Below are 25010 nucleotides of genomic sequence, written 5' to 3' on the forward strand. Positions count from 1 at the left end.
TATTGTATCAAACTTGGAGGTAAAATAGAGTACCTATCTTAAAACATAATTCTGGGTACTACTAGTAGTTTATAATTTAGTAACATGGGCATTTTCCCCCTGAAGATTATTCCACAGTGGAAGTGGTGGGGGGAAGAGGAAGGAATAATTATATTTGTCTTATTTGTAGGCCGTACTCAATTATGTCTACATTATAATGTATAACACTTGAGAAAGGCAATGCAGAAAATGAATTTTGAACAAACATATCCCTACCTCAGATGCAGCAGACCCAAATTGGCCTCCAACTACCCCCATTTGTTGAAGGAAAATTAACAAAGAAAAAGAAAGGAGAAAAAGCCCTTCTTTCTGTTTCACAAAATGAAATTAGATTTCATCAGGTAACTTCTCTCACTCAGCATCCCTTCCAAATTACTTGGCAGTTATAGCCCCTTGTATCTCACACACGCACATGCACAAATGCACACACAGATAACTTACTTTATGTATCTTATGACCTTGATGATAATCTTAAACTCTTGTTTATACAATAAAATATGGGAGAAGTTGAGAGAGGAGATAACTCTGTGTGATTGAATCATAAAATCTCAGGTTTGAAAAAATATCTTTTTCACTCTATCAGTAGAACTATGATATTTTATCGGATTAAATACAATATATGTGAAATGCATAGTTTAGAAAGTACAGTATGCATATGTATACAGTATGTATAATTTATACTTGATTGTGATACAGGAAATAGACTTGCTAAAATAAAATATCTTTGTCGTTTTTGTAAAGAGATTGGGAATCCACTTCCTGAAGTCAGGAATTAATCCCTCGTTGTGGCTTAGTATGTTTCTGTGAGGCAAACAAATTTGATAATAACCAGATACTATCATGTACCATTTCTGCCTCTATCCCTTCACTTGTATTCAGTGACTATTTAGTCCTATGCTAAGATTCTATTTTTCTGAAAGTTCCTTTATTGGAAACCCAGTTTAATCACATGTGAGAAACCAGTGGCTGAAGGTTTAAACCAGTGATTCTCAACTGCATAAGGTTTGGTGGGCAATTTTGCCTCCCATTGGATATTTGTCATGCCTGGAGACTTTTTGGCTGTCATAACTGGGAGAAGAGTGGTGCTGTTATCTAATGGGTAGAGGCAAGGCTACTACTAAACATCCTGTAATGTATACAGCACAGCACTCTCACAGTAAAGACTCATTTGGTCTAGTGACCAGGTTGAGAAACACCACTATAAACTAGTGTTACAAAATACTTACATTTTCTTTAGAGTTGTACGTATCCTAATTCATTAGTGAAACAAATAGAAGCATTAGCATGTCTGTCAAAATTAGTAAAAAAAAAAAAAAAATGAAAGTAATTTCTAAGGATAAACTTCTCATTTCTGTCTACCTCCTCAGTGATAGTTCATTTGTTCAAGTAAGTCTCTGTAAAATTTTTGTGAAACTGGCATTTAGTTCTTATAAGTTCTGGGTCCATTGTAATTGCTGTTAACCCCTTTATGACACTGAGCAGAGCTAGAGCTCAAATTTTCTTTTAAGGATGATGATGCTATTAATGTATTGGTGCAATAAATAATAATTAACCATGCTAAATTACAGCATGTGAAAATAGACTGTCTAATTACCATTCCATTTTCTATATTATTTGATGTTCTTCTGCTTGAAATGTGGTAGCAGATTCTGAATTTTAATCTACCCCAATTCAAATGTCTATCTGTCAGGAATGCAAAGAGAATGATTCCTCTGAATCTGGCAATTAGTTTTATGGAAAAAAGCATTTGTCACCAAAACGGCCAAAATTACATTTTTATTATTTCAATTAGAAATAAAATGTTTAGCTAACTTCAAAACATTACCTGAGTCTGCTTTCAGTGCCTCTTTTAAATCATTTTCTATACAAAACATATTACTGTAACTAGCTTATATGTTATGGTCACTTGCCTGAGAGTCTATATATCAGAATTGCTTCATTAAGAGATTTTTCTTTTCCTGTTCTCACTGCATTGAATTTCCATTAATACTTCTATGTAACCTTTCTAATTCTATTGTTCTTTACCTTTGGTTAATAACCTTCTATTTAAAAATGCTTAAATAATTACACACTGCTTCTCAAGTATGACACATTTTCTGTCTTATTGTATGTTGACATTTTAATAGCTACAGTAATAATAAGTCATAAAAATGTCTTAAATTTATAGAACACATTTAATACAGAAGGTTCTAGTCCAATTTAAGGTTTCTTTTGACCTGTGCTTATATACATAGCTATAACACATACTGAACACACTTATGCTCTCACACATTGGTTTACACTTGACATTTAGCCTCTTTGAAGAAGGACGTCACAGGCATTCTATATTTCCAGTAGTGCCCGATAATCTCTAGGCTACAAAACCATGAATAATTTAACTAATAAATATTAGAGGGTGAAAATTGCAAGGGAATTCTAGTAAGCTAAACTCAATTTTTAGACTTGGCAATTCAAAGATAAAAAGCTCTTCCTTCTATGAAAAGTGTAAACAGAATCGTTCGAGTTGACAGGTACTTTGGGTCTCGCTGACACTTCGTCTCAAAGATTAAGACATCGCTAAAAATTAGGACATAATTTATTACCAAATCACAATGGTCTTTGTAGCGACTTTATCCCTAGGGGGCACAAGATCTTAGCTCTCCCACAGATGCAGGCCTTCAGTGCTTCTATCAGATGAACGTGGGAGTTAATATACTCTTACAAGAAGAGAGAAGTTGATTATTATAGCAGACTTGAAAACTGATTCTAAAATAAGCACCATTATGGCTCCTAACATGCAGCCCAACTTACTGCCACTCATTGTGCCCTAGGCCCGTGAAAGGAAGATACTTATGTCTATAACTGTTGGGTTTTTACTTACTGCCCTCTGTTCAGTGTGGTACCTTATTTCTTTGTGTTTGTTCTGCTCTTCAGAGTTCTTTCCTGTCTGAGGATTTGGATTTGGATTTGAAGCTGTCATTAAAAGACGCCATTCATGAATTTCTGATACTTGAAGTGTTTAGTTTATGGTCATCACAAGTGAGGAAAGAGACATTTCATGGTATCATTTGCAAATGAGGGAGCACAGATAACTTTTAATTTCTCTTTCAAGGAAAGGGAGAATGTTCTCTCTTGTCATTCCATCCATGAATTCCCATAAAATGTGTTTGCTGTTTGTTTCTCAAGACAGAGATTGCCACCCAGAATCAATATCCAAGTTCTCTACACACCCCAGATAAGATATGAATGGCTTCAGAAAACGTGACAGAAATGAGAATTCTCAAAATTCCGGTGTTGTCAACTGCTCTCTGATTTTCCAACATGTTAATTTGATAACCAAAATGGAAAGAACTCGAGTCATTTTAGTAGGTGTCCATCAGATGCTAGACATTGTTTTTGGAGATACAAAGCTTAAAAATACACAATCTCTTCCCTGTTCTGATTGTGCTTTCATCATACCAATACACTATGTACTTGAAATTCATACAGCTTTAAGACTCATTATAAAATATGATGTATATGTAGCACATTAAAGTTCTGTAGGGAAGAGAAAAGAAAAACGGTCTGTGAGAAAGGGCAGAGCATTACATTCTTGGAAAAGGAATTTTCCTATTTCCCTTTACCTGGCAAAGGATTCACTTCATTGGTACCTAAGCTCTGTAAAGTGTTTTCACTCCTTGGCCAATCATGAAAGCACTGTTAGTTGCCAAAGGAAGGTATGATTTCAAATAATAGGAGACAATTACAGGTGCATGCCCTGACACAAATTAAGGTATAGAGATAGATCCTCTCAAAATTATTACATATTCAAGTGACTTGTTATAAGCTGATGAGGAAACAAAATATGAAATTACAAAATGGTTTCCCTGGCTTTGCAGACCTCCACCCGTGAAGTGTATGAACAAGTCTTAATACACACAGCAGAAATTCCACATCTAGGAGCCAAATATCACAGAGAACAAGTAATGTAATGTGCAATAAAGCAATTTCCTGAATGTTATTAGTCTGCATGTCTGCAGCCACATGTCTAAACCTCCATTATTTTTATTTTAACAAAGTTGAATTAAAAAAATTATTCATGTACAGTCTTATGCTTGGTTTGATGTTAAAAGGGATTATAATTGCAGTATGGAGAACACAAAACAATTTTAAAATTGAGATAAAGTGTTACTATGAGACTGAACATATGATAAGCAATTTGAAGTAAACCTCATGTTGCAAATAGTAAGTGAAAATGCATTCTCGCTTTGTGTATTTTGTATTCTGTGTCTTAACAATGTTAAAAATGCTGAAAACCAGTTGTTATGTTGCATATTTACATGAAGTCTGTGTTCTTTGTTATGTTTTTGTCCACTGGTGCAAAATTCTGAGCCTTCAATGAAATTTTGGTATACGTGGTGATTGATAGATAACAATCGAAAGATGGTATTCTCCCAGTCCTGTTTCTTCAGAAAGTCAGAAGATGGTTTTATTTATGTGTTGCAGATTGCTGTCGCTCTGCATTTTAGCACCACCTGGTGGACAAAATATCATTTGTTTGTTTTTTTCTCTACCGTTTAAAATAGCCCCTTCACACTCTATACTCAATTATGATACACCTTAATAGACATTCAGTTGTGAAAGTTCTAAATTTTAAAGATTGTTGTAAGTAAAATAAGGTTAAAAAAATTGAAATGTTTCCCAAGTACTATTGCCAATTTAAATGCCTGAGTTTTTTAACCCTCATAAATATATCCAGATTTGAATAGTACTTTTCATTCATATGCAAAAATTGCTTCTTTCCACATTTTAATTACTTATTATTTATATTTTTCTTAATATAGAATTAAATAAGATGAAGAAGTTTTCTGTATGTACAAAATTGTGGTTTAAATTATATTGTCTTCCAAAAATTCACATAATCACTTTGTAAATAGCACTTTATGAAGAATGTTCACACTGTAAATTCTTACTATGCTAATATTTTATACAAAATTAAAATTAGTATTTTAATTTATACTACTACAGAATAATCCATTTTCCCCTTATAAATAAAATTCAGTTGTGGTCTTATGTGTATTAATTATCAGTTTTTAATAGTTTTTTTGAATTTTACAGAAGAAAAATTTGATAATATCTTCAAATGAAAAATACAAACATAGTTAAAGCTAGTTTTGAGAATTGTAGTCGTGTTAGTCTTTGTATAGTCCCACATTTCTGTAAAATATGGTGGAAATTATTTCTATGAAATACAGTGAAGAAGATAATTCATCTGCAGATTCCACTATGTTCCTTTGGAATGTACCACTTATCTGTTCTCTGGTAAAATTGGAGATCTACAAATTTTGATTGTGTAATATTCAAAGATTCAAAGATTCAGTAGCTAAATAGAAAGGTGGTAATTTTTAAATGGAAAATGTATTCCAGTCTCATACCTTTTGCATACCATTTAAAATAAAACTATAGCAGATGACGACCTTCATCGACATGCATCTTGAAGTTATTTGTCATTTCAAGAAAACATTTAAAATTTTGTTCTCTCTCTCTTTCTCTCTTCTTTTCTTTTTTTTTTTTCTCCCCCCCACCAAAGGTCTTGGATGGTACACTGTAAATTCAGCATATGGAGATACCATTATCATGCCTTGCCGACTTGATGTACCTCAGAATCTCATGTTTGGCAAATGGAAATATGTAAGTGTGACCTACCTGGGACTTGGTTAATTGCCCTTGTTCTTTTAAATAAAATTCTTTCTGTGAGTAACAGTGAATTTCAAATTAACCTGAATGCAATATTGAACTGTGAGTACCAATGTAGGAAGGTAAAATTAATGTGTGGAATATGGCAAAAAATAATTCCTATCTTACATAACAAATGATATTTTAAAATAAAGCAAATAAACCCATAGTTCTTAGAATGTGTTAGCCTGAAAGATTCCACCTTACATGTTAGAGGCAAAGAAAAAGGCAGAGTTCCAGAATAAAATAAGTGTATTATAGGACTGAACTCAGTGGAGGATGGCAACCTTTCTTTGTTTGCTCATGTTCTATTTGACGTGGTTATTGCAGAGACAAGATAGATCAGTAGATAGAGCCCTTAGACAGTATTTCAGAATTAATCGTCAGTATTACAAGCTTGATTCTGACATTTAGCCTTAAAAATGTGTTGATATATAACACATTTTTATATATAACACATTTTATAAAAGGTCGTTTTTATATTTAACAATGTTGATTTTTTCCCATATTTCTTGCAGATAGCAAAATCAAATTTTCTCAGGTATGAAGGTACAAATGGGTCTGGAAATGGAGGGTAGAGATCCTGGTAGGGAGATGTGGAATGACTACGTAACTTTGGCTAATAAAATATCTCAATTTAATTAATCAATATTAATGCAAAATGTTTGTGTGGTACAATTTCCTAGTGCTGGACCACAGGAGACTCAGGACAATCTGCAAACTTCAAGTAGATTGTGTCCCTGGACACAATAGCAAAATTCCCCTAGCTCCTTGAAATGTTAAAAGGTATTTGCAAAGGAAAAGAATTTGATGGTCAAATACTTTACAAAAAGTTTGTTGCACCACTTCTCAGAGCCTTTCATACGTAAAATGCATTAAGAATTGTCTGAGGGCCATAGTTTGATTCATTTCTTAGGTTTATTTGACCACAGAACTTTTCTCCTCAGATATCTCCAAGAACAAACATTCTGCAGAACACACTCTAAGAAATGTGCTTAAACTTGCACTCAAGGGGTGCACAGCCTTTTAAAATATAGGTTTTGAAATCAGCAAGTTCCACAATGTGCTCACTGTGAGATTCTGGACAGATGAATTAATCCCTATTTTTTCATCCATAAAATGAGATAAAAATATCTTCCTCATAGTGTTGTTGTGAGATTACCTGAAGAAACTGATATCAAAATACTTACCTAGTACTTGCCGTGTAGTAATCATTCAACAAAGTGAACTCATGTCTGTGATGCTGCAGAATCCTAACCATACTATGCTCGTGTGAGTGGGAAATGAAAGGAAAGGAAAGGAAAGTGGTAAGGCAGCATAGCATTTCTCTGTAGCCTCCTTCTATTTAGTATCTAGCTCACTCGAGGTAACTTTGAACTATTTCCGGTTTCCTATAAATGTGGAAATTTGACGTTAAGGCCTCTGAGGACAGAGTCTACTAGTGCCCTCAAAATTCCAAGTGCCCAGGAGACTACCACATAATGCACTTGTTCAATCAAATTTGCTGCCAAAATAAATGGAGTCAGGTGATGGCAAACTTTTATGATCATAGAAAATTCTAACTATAACGCAGGGAGTAGCATTCACTCAGGGAGTAGGGTTCACCTAAACTGAACTGGCACAGTGGCACTGGAAATCAAACAATCATGGCAATTTTCACATTCTTAGGTAAGCAAAAGACTTCAGCAATACACTGAGATACATTTGAGGCACTATATGCCCTAAAGTCAATCTTGATTTGCAGAAATAAGATAATATGCTCTAATTTAATGTAACCACCTACAAGACAAAATAAAGTTTTGGAAAAATTAGCCGAAGTAAACATAGAGAAGAAATGACCTGATTTCTCCTGGATCATATTGTAAATTCCCTATGAATGGAGATCATAGCTCCCTGTTCATTCCTCCCAGCCCTACTCCTGAAACCTCCTCACCATTATCTGTCATAGTGCCTGGTGCAGAAGAGGGATTGAAGGCTATCAAGAGTGGTGCAGTGTAACCATAATAAGACCAAGCTCTAAGCTCAAATTTTTGCTCTGCTAAGATTTCCCAGCCAAGACCTCGGGAAGTTATTTAACCAAACTCACCCTCCATCGTCTAGTCTGTAGATGAGGCTAATATTTAAGTTTAACTTATAAGGCTGTTATGAATATTAAACTAATTACTGCATAGAAAGCCCCCCAAAAAATCTGCCATATAGTTAAGTGCTCAAAAATTAGTAACTGTTATTTATTGCCTAAGGCAATGAATAAGGTAGTGGTCTAATATACTTTGCATAATGAAGGAATGACTTAAGACGAGGATTTGCATTGTAAACCTGTGATAAATCTAAAAGAGTTAAGAAGAATGTTATCGATATATTCAGATATTTAAGCAAATAAAACTTTTGGACTCCAGTATTAACTTAGTAATTGATATTATTAATTCTTAAAACTTAATCCTCCTTGGAATCTTAAAATTTCTCATGGACTATAACATGTATCACATTTAATTTTCTCCAAGGTCTTGTGTGGTACATAAAGGAGGGACTGCCCCTGATTTTCGATTAAATTGCTTATTAGATGAGAGAATTTTTGTGTGACCAGAGGAAGAAATGCATTATATGTCTTGGCATAATTGTGTGTGCAGAGTATATCTTATTTTGGTGATAAGTTTTTGTATGAAAGCCTTTTGAGCTCATTGTTAAGATTCAGCAAAGCTATGGGTTGTGTTAGTTAATCTGATTCATTCCTTAATGGACATAATCATTTTACAAGGGTAAGTACTATTTCTCCATCAAGACTGGTTAAACTATTCTATGTATAAAGGTCAGCTACAACAGTTTTGGTTAGAGGTGTGGACATTTAAACTATGTGGATTAAAGTAAAGAATATTCCAAAGATAATTGCCCAAAATATCCAAACTAGTGTTTGCAGCTCAAGTGTATGCCTGCTGTGATGGTTATCTGAACATCATTTTGTACCTTTGTTTGCATTTATGTATGTTTTATTTTATATTAAATATATACAACCCATGTAAGTTTCAAAACTATCCTCTCGGTGAAAAAAAAAAAAAATCTCAGATTCCTAGAGCTCTACCCTGTCATTTTTACTCATATAAATTGATACCTGTAAAAGATCTTACAGCTCTCTCTTATGAAGAATTTTCTGTAATCAAATATTTACGTGAGAATTGTATACAAAATTATTCTTCGTAGACAAAAAATATAGATATTGGTAGAATATGGCCAAGGAAATGTTGTTATTTTGAATGTAATCCTGAAACATCTGAATATGCTTGTGTTTAAAATGTATTATTATTTTAATTTTTAGGAAAAGCCCGATGGCTCCCCTGTATTTATTGCCTTCAGGTCCTCTACAAAGAAAAGTGTGCAGTACGACGATGTACCAGAATACAAAGACAGATTGAGCCTCTCAGAAAACTACACTTTGTCTATCAGTAATGCAAGGATCAGTGATGAAAAGAGATTTGTGTGCATGCTAGTAACTGAGGACAACGTGTTTGAGGCACCTACAATAGTCAAGGTGTTCAGTAAGTAGTCTGCAGCAGTGTCACTGCTAAGTGGGATCGATGGCCAGTACCAGACCATGTTCTTTAGAAAGAAGACTGAACTCTCTGTAGTGTCTCTATAGCAGGTATCTATATAAGGGGACTTAAGGAGATCTTCATTCTGCTCGTGTATAATATCAGCAAAGAAAACAAAGAGTATGAAATTCAAATAGGAGATTTGCAGTGAGGAACTAAAATGATATTCTCTGTTGCTTTGTCATGTGAAAATGTCGTGAACTATGATATGAAGTACTACTACTGATAACTAGCGATCTTAACTACTGATAACTAGTTAAGTTATCAACTACTACTGATAACTAGCGATCTTACTGATAACTAGCGATCTTACTGATAAAAGTGACCTTAACTTTTACTGACATGTACAAATAAGTGTTATGTGATACATACGTAGATATATGATACATATGTAATCATGTATATCATGCATACATACACATGTATTTGGCTGAACCATATGAAATTGCCATTTTCATACATAACATAAAATATAAGCAAATTCAAACTACATTTTAACAGAGATCTAAATTTTCCATTTATATATATCCACATATATAAGTATCCTATATATATCCATATAAACAATTTATATATTATATATATTAGAGATATAGATACATTTCCATCCTGACCTTTATTGATTAGTTATTGATTTAGATTTCAAAAAGTATTCACTCGGTTTAGAAAATTATCCTAAAATTTAAAAAACTCACCACACCCTGAATGCTTATGTGGGATACACCAAGGGGAGAAAGTAGAGTAGGGATGGAAGAAGAGAAAATTGTAGAAGAAACTTGGAATAATTATAGTCACTATGACAAAATTACTTTGCATAATGATAGCATATAGTTAATGTTATTGTGCAAACAGCTGTGCAAATGAATGACTCGAGAAGTTATAATTAAAGCATTTCATCTTTTAAAACTCAAATAAAAAGTCCCACCTCTGTTACTTCACAATATTTTAGACACTACAGGGAAAGAAACAGGTCTCTAAAGTTTCAGAATGCCAGTCTTTCAGTCTTTTTTAATTAGGGAAGAAGGTTTCACTTTACAACTTTTCCCCCTCTGTTTTCTGATAACTTGACAGCGCCTAGAAATTATTAAAATAAATAGGGAAGAAAGGAACCCAGAGGGCCTTCCAACTGCAGCAAGTAACTATGGATTTTTCCTGTTTCTCTTGTAATAGCCTATGCAACTAAGTAGGTCTGTCCCTCAAGTATTTATGTGGACTTCAAAGCTCCTCTGGGCTCATGATGCAGATTCAAAGCATGCTTATACTATCAAAGGAAACCTTTGTTCCCCAGAAGAACCTTGTAAAAGCATATTACATGTTTCAGTTAATTACCTTTCAGCTTAGAAGGCACTTTCCAGAAACCATCCACACTTCTCGATCGTTTTATGAATCAAACCAAGTACCAAGTGTTTGCAGTCATGCCTGTTTCCATAAAACATCCCAAATAGTCTGCATCCTACATTTGCCAGTGGCCCATGTATTTTTTTTTTTTTTCTTTTCTTTTCTTCTATTTCGCTTTCACGTTATTAGAAAGATGAATAGTGCACTGCTCAGGACACTTTTCTAAAGTGAGTAATCCAAAAGGTTTTTGGTGAAAGTTATAATGTCATAATATAACCTGTCATCAAAAATGGACCGCAGTAGGTGCAGAGGTTAAGTCGCAGCACTCTAATGATTATGTGTATTAATTTGTCATTGTCAGGTTTCATTTTTAAGGTGTTAAAATTTTCCTACATCGAGATGGTAGTATATAAGGGAGTTGAGAAAATTCATTTGGTTTCATTTGGAAGAATTGTTTGTGATAGTTATCAAAACATTTTTTTGAAAAAAAAAAGCATTAAGCTATACTTCATATGCAAGAAATCATACCTATAAATCAGCCCAAATCTGATTTTTTCAGAAATCTGAAAAAAATCAGTTGGCCTAATTCAACAAAATTTATAAGCTGATTTGGAATACAGGGAATTTCTATAATTGTAAAAACAAACTCACACCCCACCTACCGCCAGCACCCGCCTACTCCCTTCTCTTTTTGATGTTGTTGAAAACAAAGTGATTCTCAGAAACAGAATTTGCATTCCAGGATGTGGGCCAGGGAGAATTTACATAGACAAGTTACACACTCTTGAAAATGGTGTTTTATACTAGAAATCGTGAGACCCTCCGAATCCAGTAAAATGAGCAGCAGAACTTACTATAAAGACAGTGTTTACAAAAAGCATATAGGGGCTTCGGTTTTGTTTTGTTTGTTTTGTTTTGTTTTGTTTTGTTTTGTTTTGAATGAATTTACTTTGGGTCACTTTCTGTGAAGCAAAAAAGTAGCTGTGACAGGATCTGCATGTATATATTGCAGTCACTTAAGAGTTACTAAGCCCATCAATCAGTCCTCTGTTTCCCTCTGTTGAATCACCTAGCAACGTGCACCGTGTACCATAGAATCAAGTGTGGTTAATGGGAGCCAGTCTCAGATCAGGCTGCTGCTGATTGCCATCCTCATATGAGAGCTAAGTCAAATTGTTTTTATTCAAACTAGAGCCCCTGGCGAATGACCTTGCTATCTTTAATGTACGTTTGCTTGTTTAATTTTAAGCTATTCCTCATATGCAAGAAACCATACCTATAAATCAGCTCAAATCCAAAAAAGTGGCTTTCTTAGTCACCACTAATCAGCTTTTTTATTTTAGTTGAATGGCATCAAAATCGAACTGTGTTTTTATTTAGTGCACATTTGAGGTTAATAAAACCATTCAGAAGCAAGTGTCAACCTTTAAAGGTGCCCAAAGATTCATTCTAGTGATTGTGAAAAAGGTCTAGAAGTCCAATGGGTACCCAGAGAGCCAGAAGGCTGTTAGTGGTGAGATGGAGCAGTCACTGAGCGGGTCACCAGGAGACCTTACTTTGTGAGATCTGGTGCCAATTTCTGACTTTGGGCAAGTCACCTCCCCAGTCTGGGGCTAAGATTCACTCCTCATCAGTAAAATGAATACTTTCGATGATGAGACGGGAGGTTTTCCCATTCTGCTGCTAGGATCTTCTTCAGGAGTTAATGAAGACAGCTGAGGAAGGCGAGGAACTATTTCTACCTGATAAATGAGACTTCGGTCTATTCAACATTTCAAAGTTTTTCATGATAATTTGTTCATGGAAAAAAAAAAGGGAGGAGTGGCTCCAGCTCTAAAAAAAATTTGAAAACCACACCCCATGCTAATTGCAAGTCTAGTCTACTCTGGTGGTTCTCTGTGGTATTGGGGATGCGGAGTCTGCTCTGTGGTACATATGCACCAGGTCTTATGAGGATGATGGGCCGGGTTTTGTGACTTCGCACAGAGGTATTTCAGAACTTTTATTTGGATTCCTCCCATTTGAATACTGTTCCAACTGCTTTATCAGAATTAAGTGTCTTTGCTTTCACCATCCTCCTAAAAGTCATTCAACTTAAAAGTAAAATTTTGGGGGGTGTCGAGGGGCGAAGATGCAGAAAATGATCTGTTTAACAATGAGATCTACACCAGATATTTCATTTTGATTATTTAAATATAAAAGATACCTTTTGCCCACAGTAGTTTGCTTGAAGTACTTCATGATTTATGAGGGGTGATTGCTGACAAAGTACTGGGAGGAGCAGTTTTGAGTCAACACGACCATTTGCATCTGCCTTCACTTGCTCTCCTCTCTTACTAAATTGAACTATCCTATGTGTGGGTTTTTATAGTAATACTAGAACGCTGTGGGTGACACAGAGCAGTTGTGCCTTCTTCACTACATTCTCACCTTGCTATGAGCTAGCTGGATGCCAAAAAATATACATTTTAGTAGTTTGCTGATTTTTAGATTCTCTGAAGTCTAATGTTCATAGCTCTTACCAGCAATAGTCTGGTTATTAGAACAAAAGGAGCTATCTATCTCAGTATATTTCTTTCTGACCACTCCCCAGCCCCTTACCACAATTTCTTTCTTCTCCAGCTATAAAATCTCCTGTATAACTCTGAGGATGATATAAAACAAAAAGAAGTAGAGGGAAAAGTAAGGGCACTATTTATGAAATGTTTTAATTGGCACTAAATATTACATGTAGCTTAACTTTTCACTATATATGATCAGCCCTTAATGGATATTAGTGAGAGCCCTACAATTTATTTGGTTGAAAGCCACTATCCATAGCAAGTTAACACAGGAACAGAAAACCAAATACTGCATGCTCTCACTTGTAAGTGGGAGCTAAGTGATGAGAACACATGGACACATAAAGGAGAACAACACACACTGGGGCCTTTCAGAGGAAGGAGGGTAGGAAGAGGGAGAGGATCAGGAAAAATAACTAATAGGTACTACTAGGCTTAATGCCTACGTGATGAAATAGTCTGTACAACAAACCCCCATGACACAACTTTACCTATGTAACAAACCTGCGTTTGTACCCCCGAGCTTAAAACAAAAGTATTTTTTAAAAAATCATTTGAGTCTTAGCATTATATATCATTGCCAAGATATTGGCACACACTACATGTTGCCATGAATATCAGCTGCCTCCGTCTCTAACACACACATCCATGCACACACACACACACACACACCTTGTAAACTACTATCAGATTTAGAATAAACCTGGTAAGATATTTTTAATCTCCCTATTCTATAATTTTAAACTACTGTAGTGTGGCCCTATTATAGCTTCTAACTACTTAAGATAGCCAGATTAGCAAAAAAAGAAAATAAACAAGGCATGATTTTTCCATTTGATAAATATTAAGTTGAGTGATTTAGAGAAACTCAGGCAAGAAGATTCAGAAGCAAAATTTGGCTTAAATCCTTACCCTTGATTAAATTACTTTAATGATGCAAGTAAATTTGTAGCATTGCTTTTCCTTTCAATTATGTCCTTGGTTATGAATCCTTGAGTCATGTTAAGATATAATTCACATAGACTATTTTTTAACACTTTGGAATCAATATGCAATTTTGCTAAAATAGTACATGTCCTCTTTTATCGTCCTCCAACTAATACCCATCAATTGTTACAACCTAATATAAAAGAAAATTACATTCAAGATACATAGTTAATATAGAGGGCTCGAAACAAACATTTAAGGAGAAAATAACTCAGGAAAATGAAATAAGTATTACCATTACATTGACAATACTCACTGTGACCCTCTTTTCCAAATAGAGAGATGAATCGTAATGTAAACAGGATTAAACTTTAAACATCCTTTCATCGGGTTTCCTTAGATTTGCTACAGTTTCATTTCACTGAAAAAATAAAGAACTTTATAAAGCATTTATGGCAAGAAAACACATATGACCAGGAGTAAAGGACCAAAGATCGAAATACAAAGTGTTTATGATTATGGGTGCATCGATAAAACATCACAGGGTTTATAAAGCAAAGTAAAGGTATACATTTTCTATTAGAGAAAGAGTATGTGCTCAACAGTCTTGATATTTTACTTTGGTGAACTGGAACGTAGTGAAACTTGGCAAAGCGACCTACCAAATCTGTGTATTTAGAACCTAAATTTATGGGGAGAATTGCTGAATATCACCACTTAATCCAGGGATAATACTCTTGAAGGAGAAACTAAGAATGTCTTGACCTTTTTTTCATTCATTTTGATTCTTGATTAGCCACATAAATTAACTGCATATTTTACATCTATTGAGCTCTCAGAGAGGGTGTCACTAAATAACTGATTTCAGTTTACAGAAAACTTTTACTTACTTACACCCCAAGAATTTTATTTTTGTTTAAATATTTCAGATGCATCCTTCTCTCAAATGTATTAGATATATTTGCCTTTTTAAGACATGGATTCCAAATAAGATTCAGTGTTTCATCAATAACTCAGAGTTGCAATTATGAACATTAATAACATTCTATTAGAATAGCGATAATGACAAGGTTTACTCTGACGTGAAAGACTTTAACCCCCACACAATATGTTTCCCAGAAACTGGTGTCTATTTTGAGAAGCTTTTTTTCTTGATCAGTTTTTTATCATTTTATGGTCACCATCCTACTAATCAGGTCGTCAGGTGTCACTTCTAGTTTGTGTTAACGTTAATCGCCTCTGTTGTGTCTTTCTATTTTTCTAGATTTATTTTTTCTATTGTTCTATCTTGTTTATGTTTTGTTCCCAATCAGTGTACTTGGAAACTAGAAATCATCACTGTGAAAATTGTACCTGTGGAATTATATTTCTAGAATTAATAGTTAAGTAGGCCCTCTTATAAAGTACATGAGTTTAACACGTGGGAGGATTTATTATTTTTGTTCGTTATTCTAATATCTAATATAAAACATATATATGAGGGGAAATTAACTAGATATTAACCTAAAGAAGGTTATATTTGTTTCTCATACAGTCTAAAGATATTCATTTTGCTACCCCAGAGACATTTTGTCATTTTCCTTGTTTTCTATAATGATCTGGGGAGGTAACATGTCTAATAACTGAACTACAAATTGAATAATAATTATACAAAAGCCAAGTTTACTTTGGTAATCAAAATTAAAAGTATTAGTTGGTAAACAGTAAGACTATAAAAGAAAAAGTAGCTGATTGTTTAAATACATTTGTTTATAAGAAAATAAAATAATTTTGGTCCATGAGACTCACAAAAATCAGTGACAATGAGGCAATATACTTTTTGTGTAAACGAATTGTTGGAGCTATTTAAAAAGCGCAAAATCCATCATTGATAGAAAATAGCAGCTAAGAATAAAATAACTTAAAATCAGTTTAAGTAATAAATTGTTACTGCAACTTTTAATCAATTGCTCCTGAAGTTTTTATTAAAATTTATGTTTCTTAGAACTTCCTATATTTAAAATATTTTTGTCCATCATCTCAGGTTCCACATTTGAAAGATTTTCTCACATTTACAATTTCATATTGTGACTTGGCTTAAGAGGTAAAGTTAGAGATATTTCAGAAATTTGGGTTTATAAATTCCTTAACTTGCTTTCTATTTCCCATGATTTTAGAACAGTGTTTCTCAAACTTTATGGTGACTGAGAATCCCCTAGAAACTTGTTTAAAATGTAGAGTTATGGGATTTTGTTTTTCAGGAATTCTGATTCAGTAGGCCAAATAGGGCTCAGAAATCTGAATTTTAAACAAGTCCCTTTGTGATTCTGTTTCATGTACATTAATGTCTTCACTTAATGAGGGGGAAGTTACTGATAAGTAAGAAGTGCTCATGGTACTCAATTAGAGGCAATATATCCTATTCCCTGTTTCACTATGAAATCCATATTCACTATTTATAAAGCATTCAGAAAGCATTATTGATATTTTATTCAAAGGAATTACAAGCACTGAAAATAATATTTAAGATAGTAAATATTTGAAAGGGATAGACCTATAGATTCCCTAAGTCCAGATTGTATAACGAAATCTATTTTTATTCTGTTGCCTATTCTTCTGTATTGAGTAAATGAATTGTTTCTGCTGTAAATCAAATCACAGAAGTCCCATTTTTCTTACGTATGTACTTAAAATCTTTCTCTGCTTAACTTTAGAGCAACCATCTAAACCTGAAATTGTAAGCAAAGCACTGTTTCTCGAAACAGAGCAGCTAAAAAAGGTAAGAATTGTTTTTCATTAATACCTTTATTTAGCCCAGTGTTGTAAGTGCCTTCTTCTGACCTTACATTCCAGGACAAATGAGATAGGCTTTGCTCTTGTGGAGATGACAGTGTTGCAGCTACCAATCAGAAATTATGCACAAGGCACAGAGGGTACAACACGCTCACAGTCTCAGGTGACCAAGGGGACAGCAAGGAAGGTGGGGTCGTTTCTGAAAAGAGGAGTCTTTCTTATTTGAATTGATGGATTAATAGAAGGATGAAGCCAATTGGCGTGATTCATGCCTGTGAGCCTAGCAGTTTGGGAGGTTAAGGTGGGAGGAACACTTGAGCCCAGGAATTCGAGACCAGCCTGGGCAGCATGGCAAGACCTTGTTTATAAAAAATATTGAAAAGTTAGCTGGGCATAGTGGTCCTACCTCCTCGGTAGGCTGATGTGGGAGGATTGCTTGAGCCTAGGAGGTCAAAGCTGCAGTGAGCCGTGTGGCACCATTGCATTCCATTGTGGGTGACAGAGCAAGACCCTGTGTAGAAAAAATATAGAGAGAGAATGATGAAAGTTGAATAGATTTTCGCCAAGCCAAAGGTAGAAAGGGCTTTCCAACAATATGAAATAATAGGATGTGAAAGAGAACGGTGTGTTTGGGAAACAGCAAGTTTTGGCATTGATGAAACTGGGTGCCAAGACAGAAAGCAAGAAAGGATTGAAAGAGATCGATCTGGAAAGGCAAAGAAAAGCTGGATCATGACAAATCTTACATACTAAATAGGGAGTTTGGACTTTATTCTGTTGGCAAATTAAACTATTGAAAGATTGAAATAAAGAGGTGAGATCAGATTTGATCAACGCATTAGCAGATGTGTGAAGGGAAGCGGAATTAAAGTGGGGGACAAATTTGTAGTTCCATATTGAATAATAATCTAATGAAAATACCAAAGTTTTCCTTTGCTGGGAGGTGGAAACCCAAGTCCTACATTCTTTGCGTCAGATTAAATTTTACTGCATAAAATTATTTGATGAATACCAAATATTAAAGTTAATATACATTTAAAGAAAGTGAGGGGAATTATAGAGCATGATAATATATATCATCTTGAAATATATGTAGTATGAAACTGGAGAGGCAGCCCCATTTTAACACCAAATTATTCTTCCATATGAAGATCTATGATTCATGGTAATAGTCAATGTTAACAGAGTAATGTTATTTGGTTAATGTCAAAAATGAACAGTGTCAAAATGAATTTGGCAATGCTTTCAAATGAATGTGATTTTATAATAGTGACACCATCTATTGCACATTTCAAAATGGTCAAAACTATATTTTCAAATACAATTGTTAAAAATGTCTTAAAAAGACGTTGTTTTTATACCAGAGAGCATATATTCAGTCTTTTGTCGGTGTTGAAAAATAAACCGGTCAAGAAACCTTTGGAATAACTCTGCATTGCCTGAGTTTCTGGAGTTTCCAAATTGACAGCCCCTGATTGAACTGAGGTAGTAATATTGCCTTTTTATTTTGCAGTTGGGTGACTGTGTTTCAGAAGACAGTTATCCAGATGGCAACATCACATGGTACAGGAATGGAAAAGTGCTACATCCCCTTGAAGGAGGTGGGTATGAGGGCAGGGGGACAGGGAGTACATTCAGAGGACCTGTTCTGAGTTTCTTTTTTCTAGGTATTCTTTAAGCCAGTGGTCTCCAACCCTTTTGGCACCAGGAACTGGTTTCATGGAAGATAATTTTTCTTTGGATCGGGGTGGGGGGAGGGTTTCAGGATGATTTACAGGCATTACATTTATTGTGTACTTTGTTTCTATTATTATTACATTGTGATATAAAACGAAATAATTATACGACTCACCCTGATGTAGAATCAGTGAGAGCCCTGAGCTTGTTTTTCTGGAAGCAGACAGTCCCATCTAGGGGTGGTGGGAGACAGTGACAGATCATCAGGCGTCAGATTCTCATAACAAGTATGCATCCTAGATCCCTCATATGTGCAGTTCACAACAGGATTTGCATTCCTATAAGAACCTAATTCCACAGCTGATCTAACAGGAGGAGCTCAGGCAGTAATGTGAGCCATGGGGAGTGGCTCTAAATACAAAAGAAGCTTCTTGTGGTTGCCCACCGCTCACCTCCTGCTGTATGGACCAGTACCAGTCCTGGGGGCTGGAGACCCCCACTTTAAACTATTCAGGATCTAAATATGTTGCCCTCTTTTGAGCTGTGACTCTTATGCTCTGTTACTTTAAGTATGTACTAAATTAATACGTGATTTTTTAAACACCATTTTCAGCCCTTGTACAGAAGAATCAAGAGCAGAGAAAATAATTTCTGTATATGGCATGACTAGAAGTTAATTAAAGTGAGTGGGAAATAGGATTCCAGGATTCTATTTCCGTGTCTCTGATTCACGGTTTTGAAATGACATCTAACCTCACTATATGTCAATTTTCTCTCCTGCTAAATACAGTTAGAAGGAAAAAAAAAAACACTTTTCAAAGGTGTGGTGCTGTTTCGTTAAGGATTGTGATTGTCAGATGAAAGACCCTATCATCAGTGTTCTTTATTTTCTTCAGCGGTGGTCATAATTTTTAAAAAAGAAATGGACCCAGTGACTCAGCTCTATACCATGACTTCCACCCTGGAGTACAAGACAACCAAGGCTGACATACAAATGCCATTCACCTGCTCTGTCACATATTATGGACCATCTGGCCAGAAAACAGTTCATTCTGAACAGGCAGTATTTGATATTTACTGTAAGTTATTCAATATATAATTATGTTATTTAATGTATTAGAAATAATATTCAAATACTATCAATCTTTGAGGTCCCAATCCAATTACTCTTTGAATTCTGCTTCCAATCCGCACCCCAAATTGATGGCACCCAAATAATCTCTTCCTCTTTAGGAGACCATAGCATGAATAAACATTTATCTATCCTATAATACCTTTCACTCTCTACTTTTTATCTATAGCTGTCTCTTCTGAATTCCACTACACACTAAATTCCTTTAGATAAGATTTCTAACTGATCATTTTCTGGATGAATGACAGACAAATATAGACTTACGACTGACTGGCTTTCTAAATAAGAGATTACCATTTTAATGAAAAAAATTATTTTAATAATGAGATCAATTGCATAAGTTTGATAGGATGTTGTATTACAAGACATTTTACTTAACTAAATCATGTATTTGAAACAGAGTATTTGTCTACAAAGGAATCTTCATGGTCATCTGTTTTAACTTCATTATGTTAGTTAGTAAAGTGAGGCACAGAGCCTTGCCCTAAATTAGCTGTAGATATTAGAATAGAATCTTTTTCTCCATTGCTGTGCTTTCCTTGTAAGACAGGTGCCAAGATAGTCTAATGATTAGGAGCAAAAATGCTGGCATTCTAGTCCCAGCATTATCAATTACCATTTCTTGAAAAGTAGCTTAACTACTCTACATCTCAGTTTTCTTACTTTGAAATGGGAAAAATGTAATACCTAACTGATAGAGTTGTTATAGAGAGTAAGTGAAATCACAAATCAAAAATAGCATACTACATCACACATTAAATTGTCATTATTAAGTACTTCATTATTATTGCTATATGGTCATTATCACAGTATAAACATAGAGCTGAAGATATTTGGTGGCAGGGCCGGGCGCGGTGGCTTACCCCTATAATCCCAGCACTTTGGGAGGCCAAGGTGGGCGGATCACGAGGTCAGGAGATCAAGACTATCCTGGCTAACACGGTGAAACCCCGTCTCTACTAAAAATACCAAAAATTAGCCGGGCGAGGTGGCAGGCGCCTGTAGTCCCAGCTACTTGGGAGGCTGAGGCAGGAGAATGGCGTGAACCCAGGAGGCAGAGCTTGCAGTGAGCCGAGATAGTGCCACTGCACTCCAACCTGGGCAACAGAGCAAGACTCTGTCTAAAAAAAAAAAAAACATATTTGGGGGGAAAATACAATAAAGGATTTTCTCCTTATTATTATTAATTTATCTAAAATTTTTGTGATACTGGCATGTGTTCTAGAGTAACCTAGCTCTTCTACTTCTATTTTAAAGAAAAGCCAAGAATGCCTGCTGAGCGTTTCGAGAGTATCACCTCACCTACATTTCTTTTTTAGGTTCCCTAGGGCACAATATCTTACACGGGAAAAAAGGTGAAATTCTTCCAAAGTTGCCCTAATATTAAAAAGTAGTTTTGCCTTAAACTTGGGAAGTAAGTTTCAACTTGATTTAAATCCAAGAAATTAGTATATCATTATGTATAGCTTATCTAAAATCAAACTTTTTTTTTTTTTTTTTTTTTTAGGTGAAGGCAGAATTCTTTCTTTCTTTCTTTTTTTTTTTTTTTTTTTTTTTTTTGGGTGAGATGTAGTCTCACTCTGTCGCCCAGGCTGGAGTGCAGTGGCACAATCTTGGCTCACTCCAACCTCCACTTCTTGAGTTCAAGTGATTCTCCTGCCTCAGCCTCCTGAGTAACTGGGATTACAAGCACGTGCCACCACACCCTGCTCATTTTTGTATTTTTAGTAGAGGTGGGGTTCCACCATGATGGCCAGGCTGGTCTCGAACTCCTGACCTCAGGTGATCTGCCCACCTCAGCCTTCCAAAGTACTGGGATTACAGGTGTGAGCCACCATGCCCGGCCCAGAATTCTTTCTGTTAGAAATATCCAATTGGAAATGAACCATATTGGTGTAAGTGTAGGTGTACAAGACAGGAGAGAACATCAAGATAAGTAATAAGAATTGGGAAACTGGCTTCAGAAGAAACAGAAATATCTGTGAGTGTGAGGCATACAGAGTTGGGTAGACAGAGAAATCCTTGAATGGATGCGAAGAAAATGATTTTATCATGCAGGCTGTGTAAGGTGCACTTGGCATGGCTTTTAAGAAGCCACAGTGTATGCAGTGCTGAGCTTCATGGTGAAAACGCGAAGCAGGAAGAAGCAGTTTAAGACAGTCCTCACATTCAAAGAGTGTACTACTCCAATAGAGAAGCAAAACACCTACATCAGAAGGAAATTGCCAATGCAAGGTTGTAAGGGTAAAAGCCTCAGGAACTCAGTATGAAGAGTCTTGAAGGCTCAGGTGCCCGAGGACAGTGGTTCTCAAACTGTAGTGTGCATCAGAAGAACATGAAGAACTTTTTAGAGTACAGATTACTGCACTCTGGCCTTGAGTTTCTGATTTAGTGGGTGTGGGAAAGTGCTTGACACTGTGCATTTGTAACAAATTCCCCGATGGTGCTAATGCTGCTGATCTGAGGACTACAAGTGGAGAACCACTGCTTTAGGAAGACTTCAGAGAACAGAAGGAGAGTGCTAAATGGAAAGGAGAGACGAGTCCATTTCAAGAAAAAAAAAAATTGGCAAATTCATATTGAGAAAGCTTGAGAAAAATGTACCAGTCCACTCCTTTCTTACCCTATTCAATCAGGAATGAGGTTTTAGAGAATCTAGCTCTTTAATCTTTGTTTTTATCTGATTTCTGCCTTCTGACACTGCTTATGTTTATGCCACCATTCCTCATTGCCTGTATTTCTACAATGGATTTCAAAGTAGTATTTTTCCAATGAATTGCAAAATAGTATTTATCTTGTCTGCCCACCATTCTCTGTTCACCCCCAAATAAACTGCCTTCCAACCTGAGGCCAGAAATATTTTTCTAAAACACAAATGTGACAAAAATTTCTCAGTGACTCCCCAGAGCTCTCAGATTAATATCCTTCCCCCTCCCCACACTGCAGTATGACTTGAGTTCGTTTTAGCCATGGTCCTATGTAGTGCTCAGCCCTCATCACTGCCTGTATCCACTGTGGTCTGTTCTTCTTTCCTGATTCCTTCTGTAGAGTAATACTTACATGGCTATGCATATGCTGTCGTCTTCCCACCTTTATCATTTAGCAAACACCCATTTATGTGTCAAAACCCAGCTCCGGGGTCAGTTCCTCCAGGAAGCTTCCTAATCTCCTGTATCGATGGCTACCAGGATCCCTATGCTTGTGTCACATGCAGGTTTTATGTGGTCATACTCCTAATTATTAAGTTTGGTATACTTACAAATAGAGGAAACGTTCATTGAGGCAGGGTTTTAAACTTTATAATTCCAGCACTTAAGGCTTGCACAAAATAAATGCCAAACAAATGAATAAATGAAGGACTGTAGGATAAATAAATACCTGAAAAGAAAATTTCAGTAGACAGTGTTAGTTATTTTGTAGGGGTTTATGTAGCAGAGTAAGAGATAAGACTCTCACTTGAGCTGGGTTCAAGCCAAATTGTGGATACCAGGCTAAGGAATTTTTATTTTTAATCTTTATATATTGGGAATGTGTAACAGATTTTGAGTATCATTGTAATATTCAAAGCGCTACTTCAGAAAACTGATTCAGAGGAAATATATATGAAAGGATCAAAAGGAAGGAGACTCAAGGTGAGGAACCAAGTGAAATTTGATGGCATTGCTTCAGGTGTAGGTTAATTAGGACATGGACTAGGGAAGTGTAAGTGAGAATAGAAAGGGAGAATCAGACCCAAAATATATTGTAAAGTATTAATCATCAAGACATGGTGACTGAATGGATAAGAGAAGGCAAAGGAGAAAGCCAGAGTAATGGGCAAAATGATGATTTACTAATGGGCAGAGTAAAATTCAAAGTCGGGGCAAAGGCAGAGCAAGAGATCATTAATTTTGAGGTAAGCATGTTAGTGGACATGCAGAGTTACTGTCAAAATGCAAATGTGTTACATTAACCCTTTGATGACTCTCTAATACAAAACAGAGCCTGTTGAAAAGGGAACACAGAGAAGTGGAGTTTTAAAATAGAGAAAGAAGTCGGAGATGGCCATCCCGGGCTGTTCTGTTGTGTCAGCCTTGATCAGAGATGTGCCGCAGTGACATGCCACAGGCCAAACCTGAACACCAGTCAGAGAAAGGCCAAGTAAGAAAGCAAGAGAGGCCCAGAAACAGAAGGTCAGCAGGGCACCAAAACCAAATTGTATTCACTTTTCAACCTCACCGGGAACTGCTGGTTAGGAAACTACTTCAGGCAAATCCAGAAAAACAAATATGAAGTATATTAAATCAATCACCATTTAACCTCAGAATACACTGGACAAATATTCAGAGATGCCCAAGCATAGAGAAAAGGCAAAGAAGCAATCTGTAACAACCTTCTATAACAACCTTCTGTAACAACCCTTTAAGTTTTTTTTATCGGCACTTTATTTATAGAAAGGTAAATAAATGACCGCAAGACATAGAACAAAGCCTCCAAAAGTATAACTTACTCATTTCATTTGTTAGCTAATAAGAAAAAAGTAGGTTTTTATAGATAATTTTTAGTGTCACCAGCTTGGAAATATAGACACATGCCTCAATAATTATTAAGTCTTGTGGAAAACATTCTGTAAAACATACCTTGGCATTATATGATTTCAAAATTTATTATTCACTGTATTATCCAGCAATATAACAAATGGATACGTCAGTGGATCATTTCTAACTGCCAGCACCACTTCATTTTATTTCCTGTTTGCTAGATATGGTTCACTGTATCCAGCATTCAATTTCATTAGCATTCTACTATTGAGCAGTAGCCTGTGCTGAAGCATACCCTTTAGCCCTATTTTCTCCATAAATATGACCAAAATGGAATGAAAGTTGCATCTTGGCTCCAGTGAACAGGACAAAATTATAATACATTTACAGTCCTGTCAATTGTGTCAAGGGTCTCCCTCAGTTCATAGGATTCATCTTTTTTTAAGCAGATCTTCTCTTCTGCATGCAGGAAATCCTTGTTGGTGTTAACTCATGTCTCCTTTTTATTTCATGTGAAGTATTATTATGCAATATGAGTACAGTGGTATCTAATAGCTTTAGCTGCTTGCTAGCTGAATTTTGTCCTTCCAAACTGTATGATGTGTATAATATATAATTAAATTTCCCTATAATAAAGCCATGCAGTTTGATTGTTCCTATGGTCTTTTATACATAAAATAATTACCACCATTCCTACCTCAGTTAAAGACATTTTGCTAAGAAGAAATTGATTTTGATGTAACAGGTTTTCTTTGTAGTTTGCCCT

The 25010-nt window shown here is 35.5% G+C and overlaps 1 protein-coding gene across 4 annotated transcripts in view; it reads left to right on the plus strand.

Annotated features, from left to right (window-relative positions):
• ALCAM (activated leukocyte cell adhesion molecule) overlaps positions 1-25010 on the plus strand; it is a 209749-nt gene that overhangs the window by 146891 nt on the left and 37848 nt on the right. For all 4 annotated transcript variants that reach the window (XM_073009696.1, XM_073009697.1, XM_038003247.2 and 1 more), the window contains exons 2-6: positions 5588-5688; positions 9044-9263; positions 16837-16901; positions 18429-18516; positions 19489-19671. In XM_073009696.1, coding sequence (XP_072865797.1) covers positions 5588-5688; positions 9044-9263; positions 16837-16901; positions 18429-18516; positions 19489-19671 — 657 coding nt within the window. The remainder of the gene's footprint in view (positions 1-5587; positions 5689-9043; positions 9264-16836; positions 16902-18428; positions 18517-19488; positions 19672-25010) is intronic.

This window comes from Chlorocebus sabaeus, chromosome 22, assembly GCF_047675955.1.
Source record: "Chlorocebus sabaeus isolate Y175 chromosome 22, mChlSab1.0.hap1, whole genome shotgun sequence".
Taxonomy (NCBI): domain Eukaryota; kingdom Metazoa; phylum Chordata; class Mammalia; order Primates; family Cercopithecidae; genus Chlorocebus; species Chlorocebus sabaeus.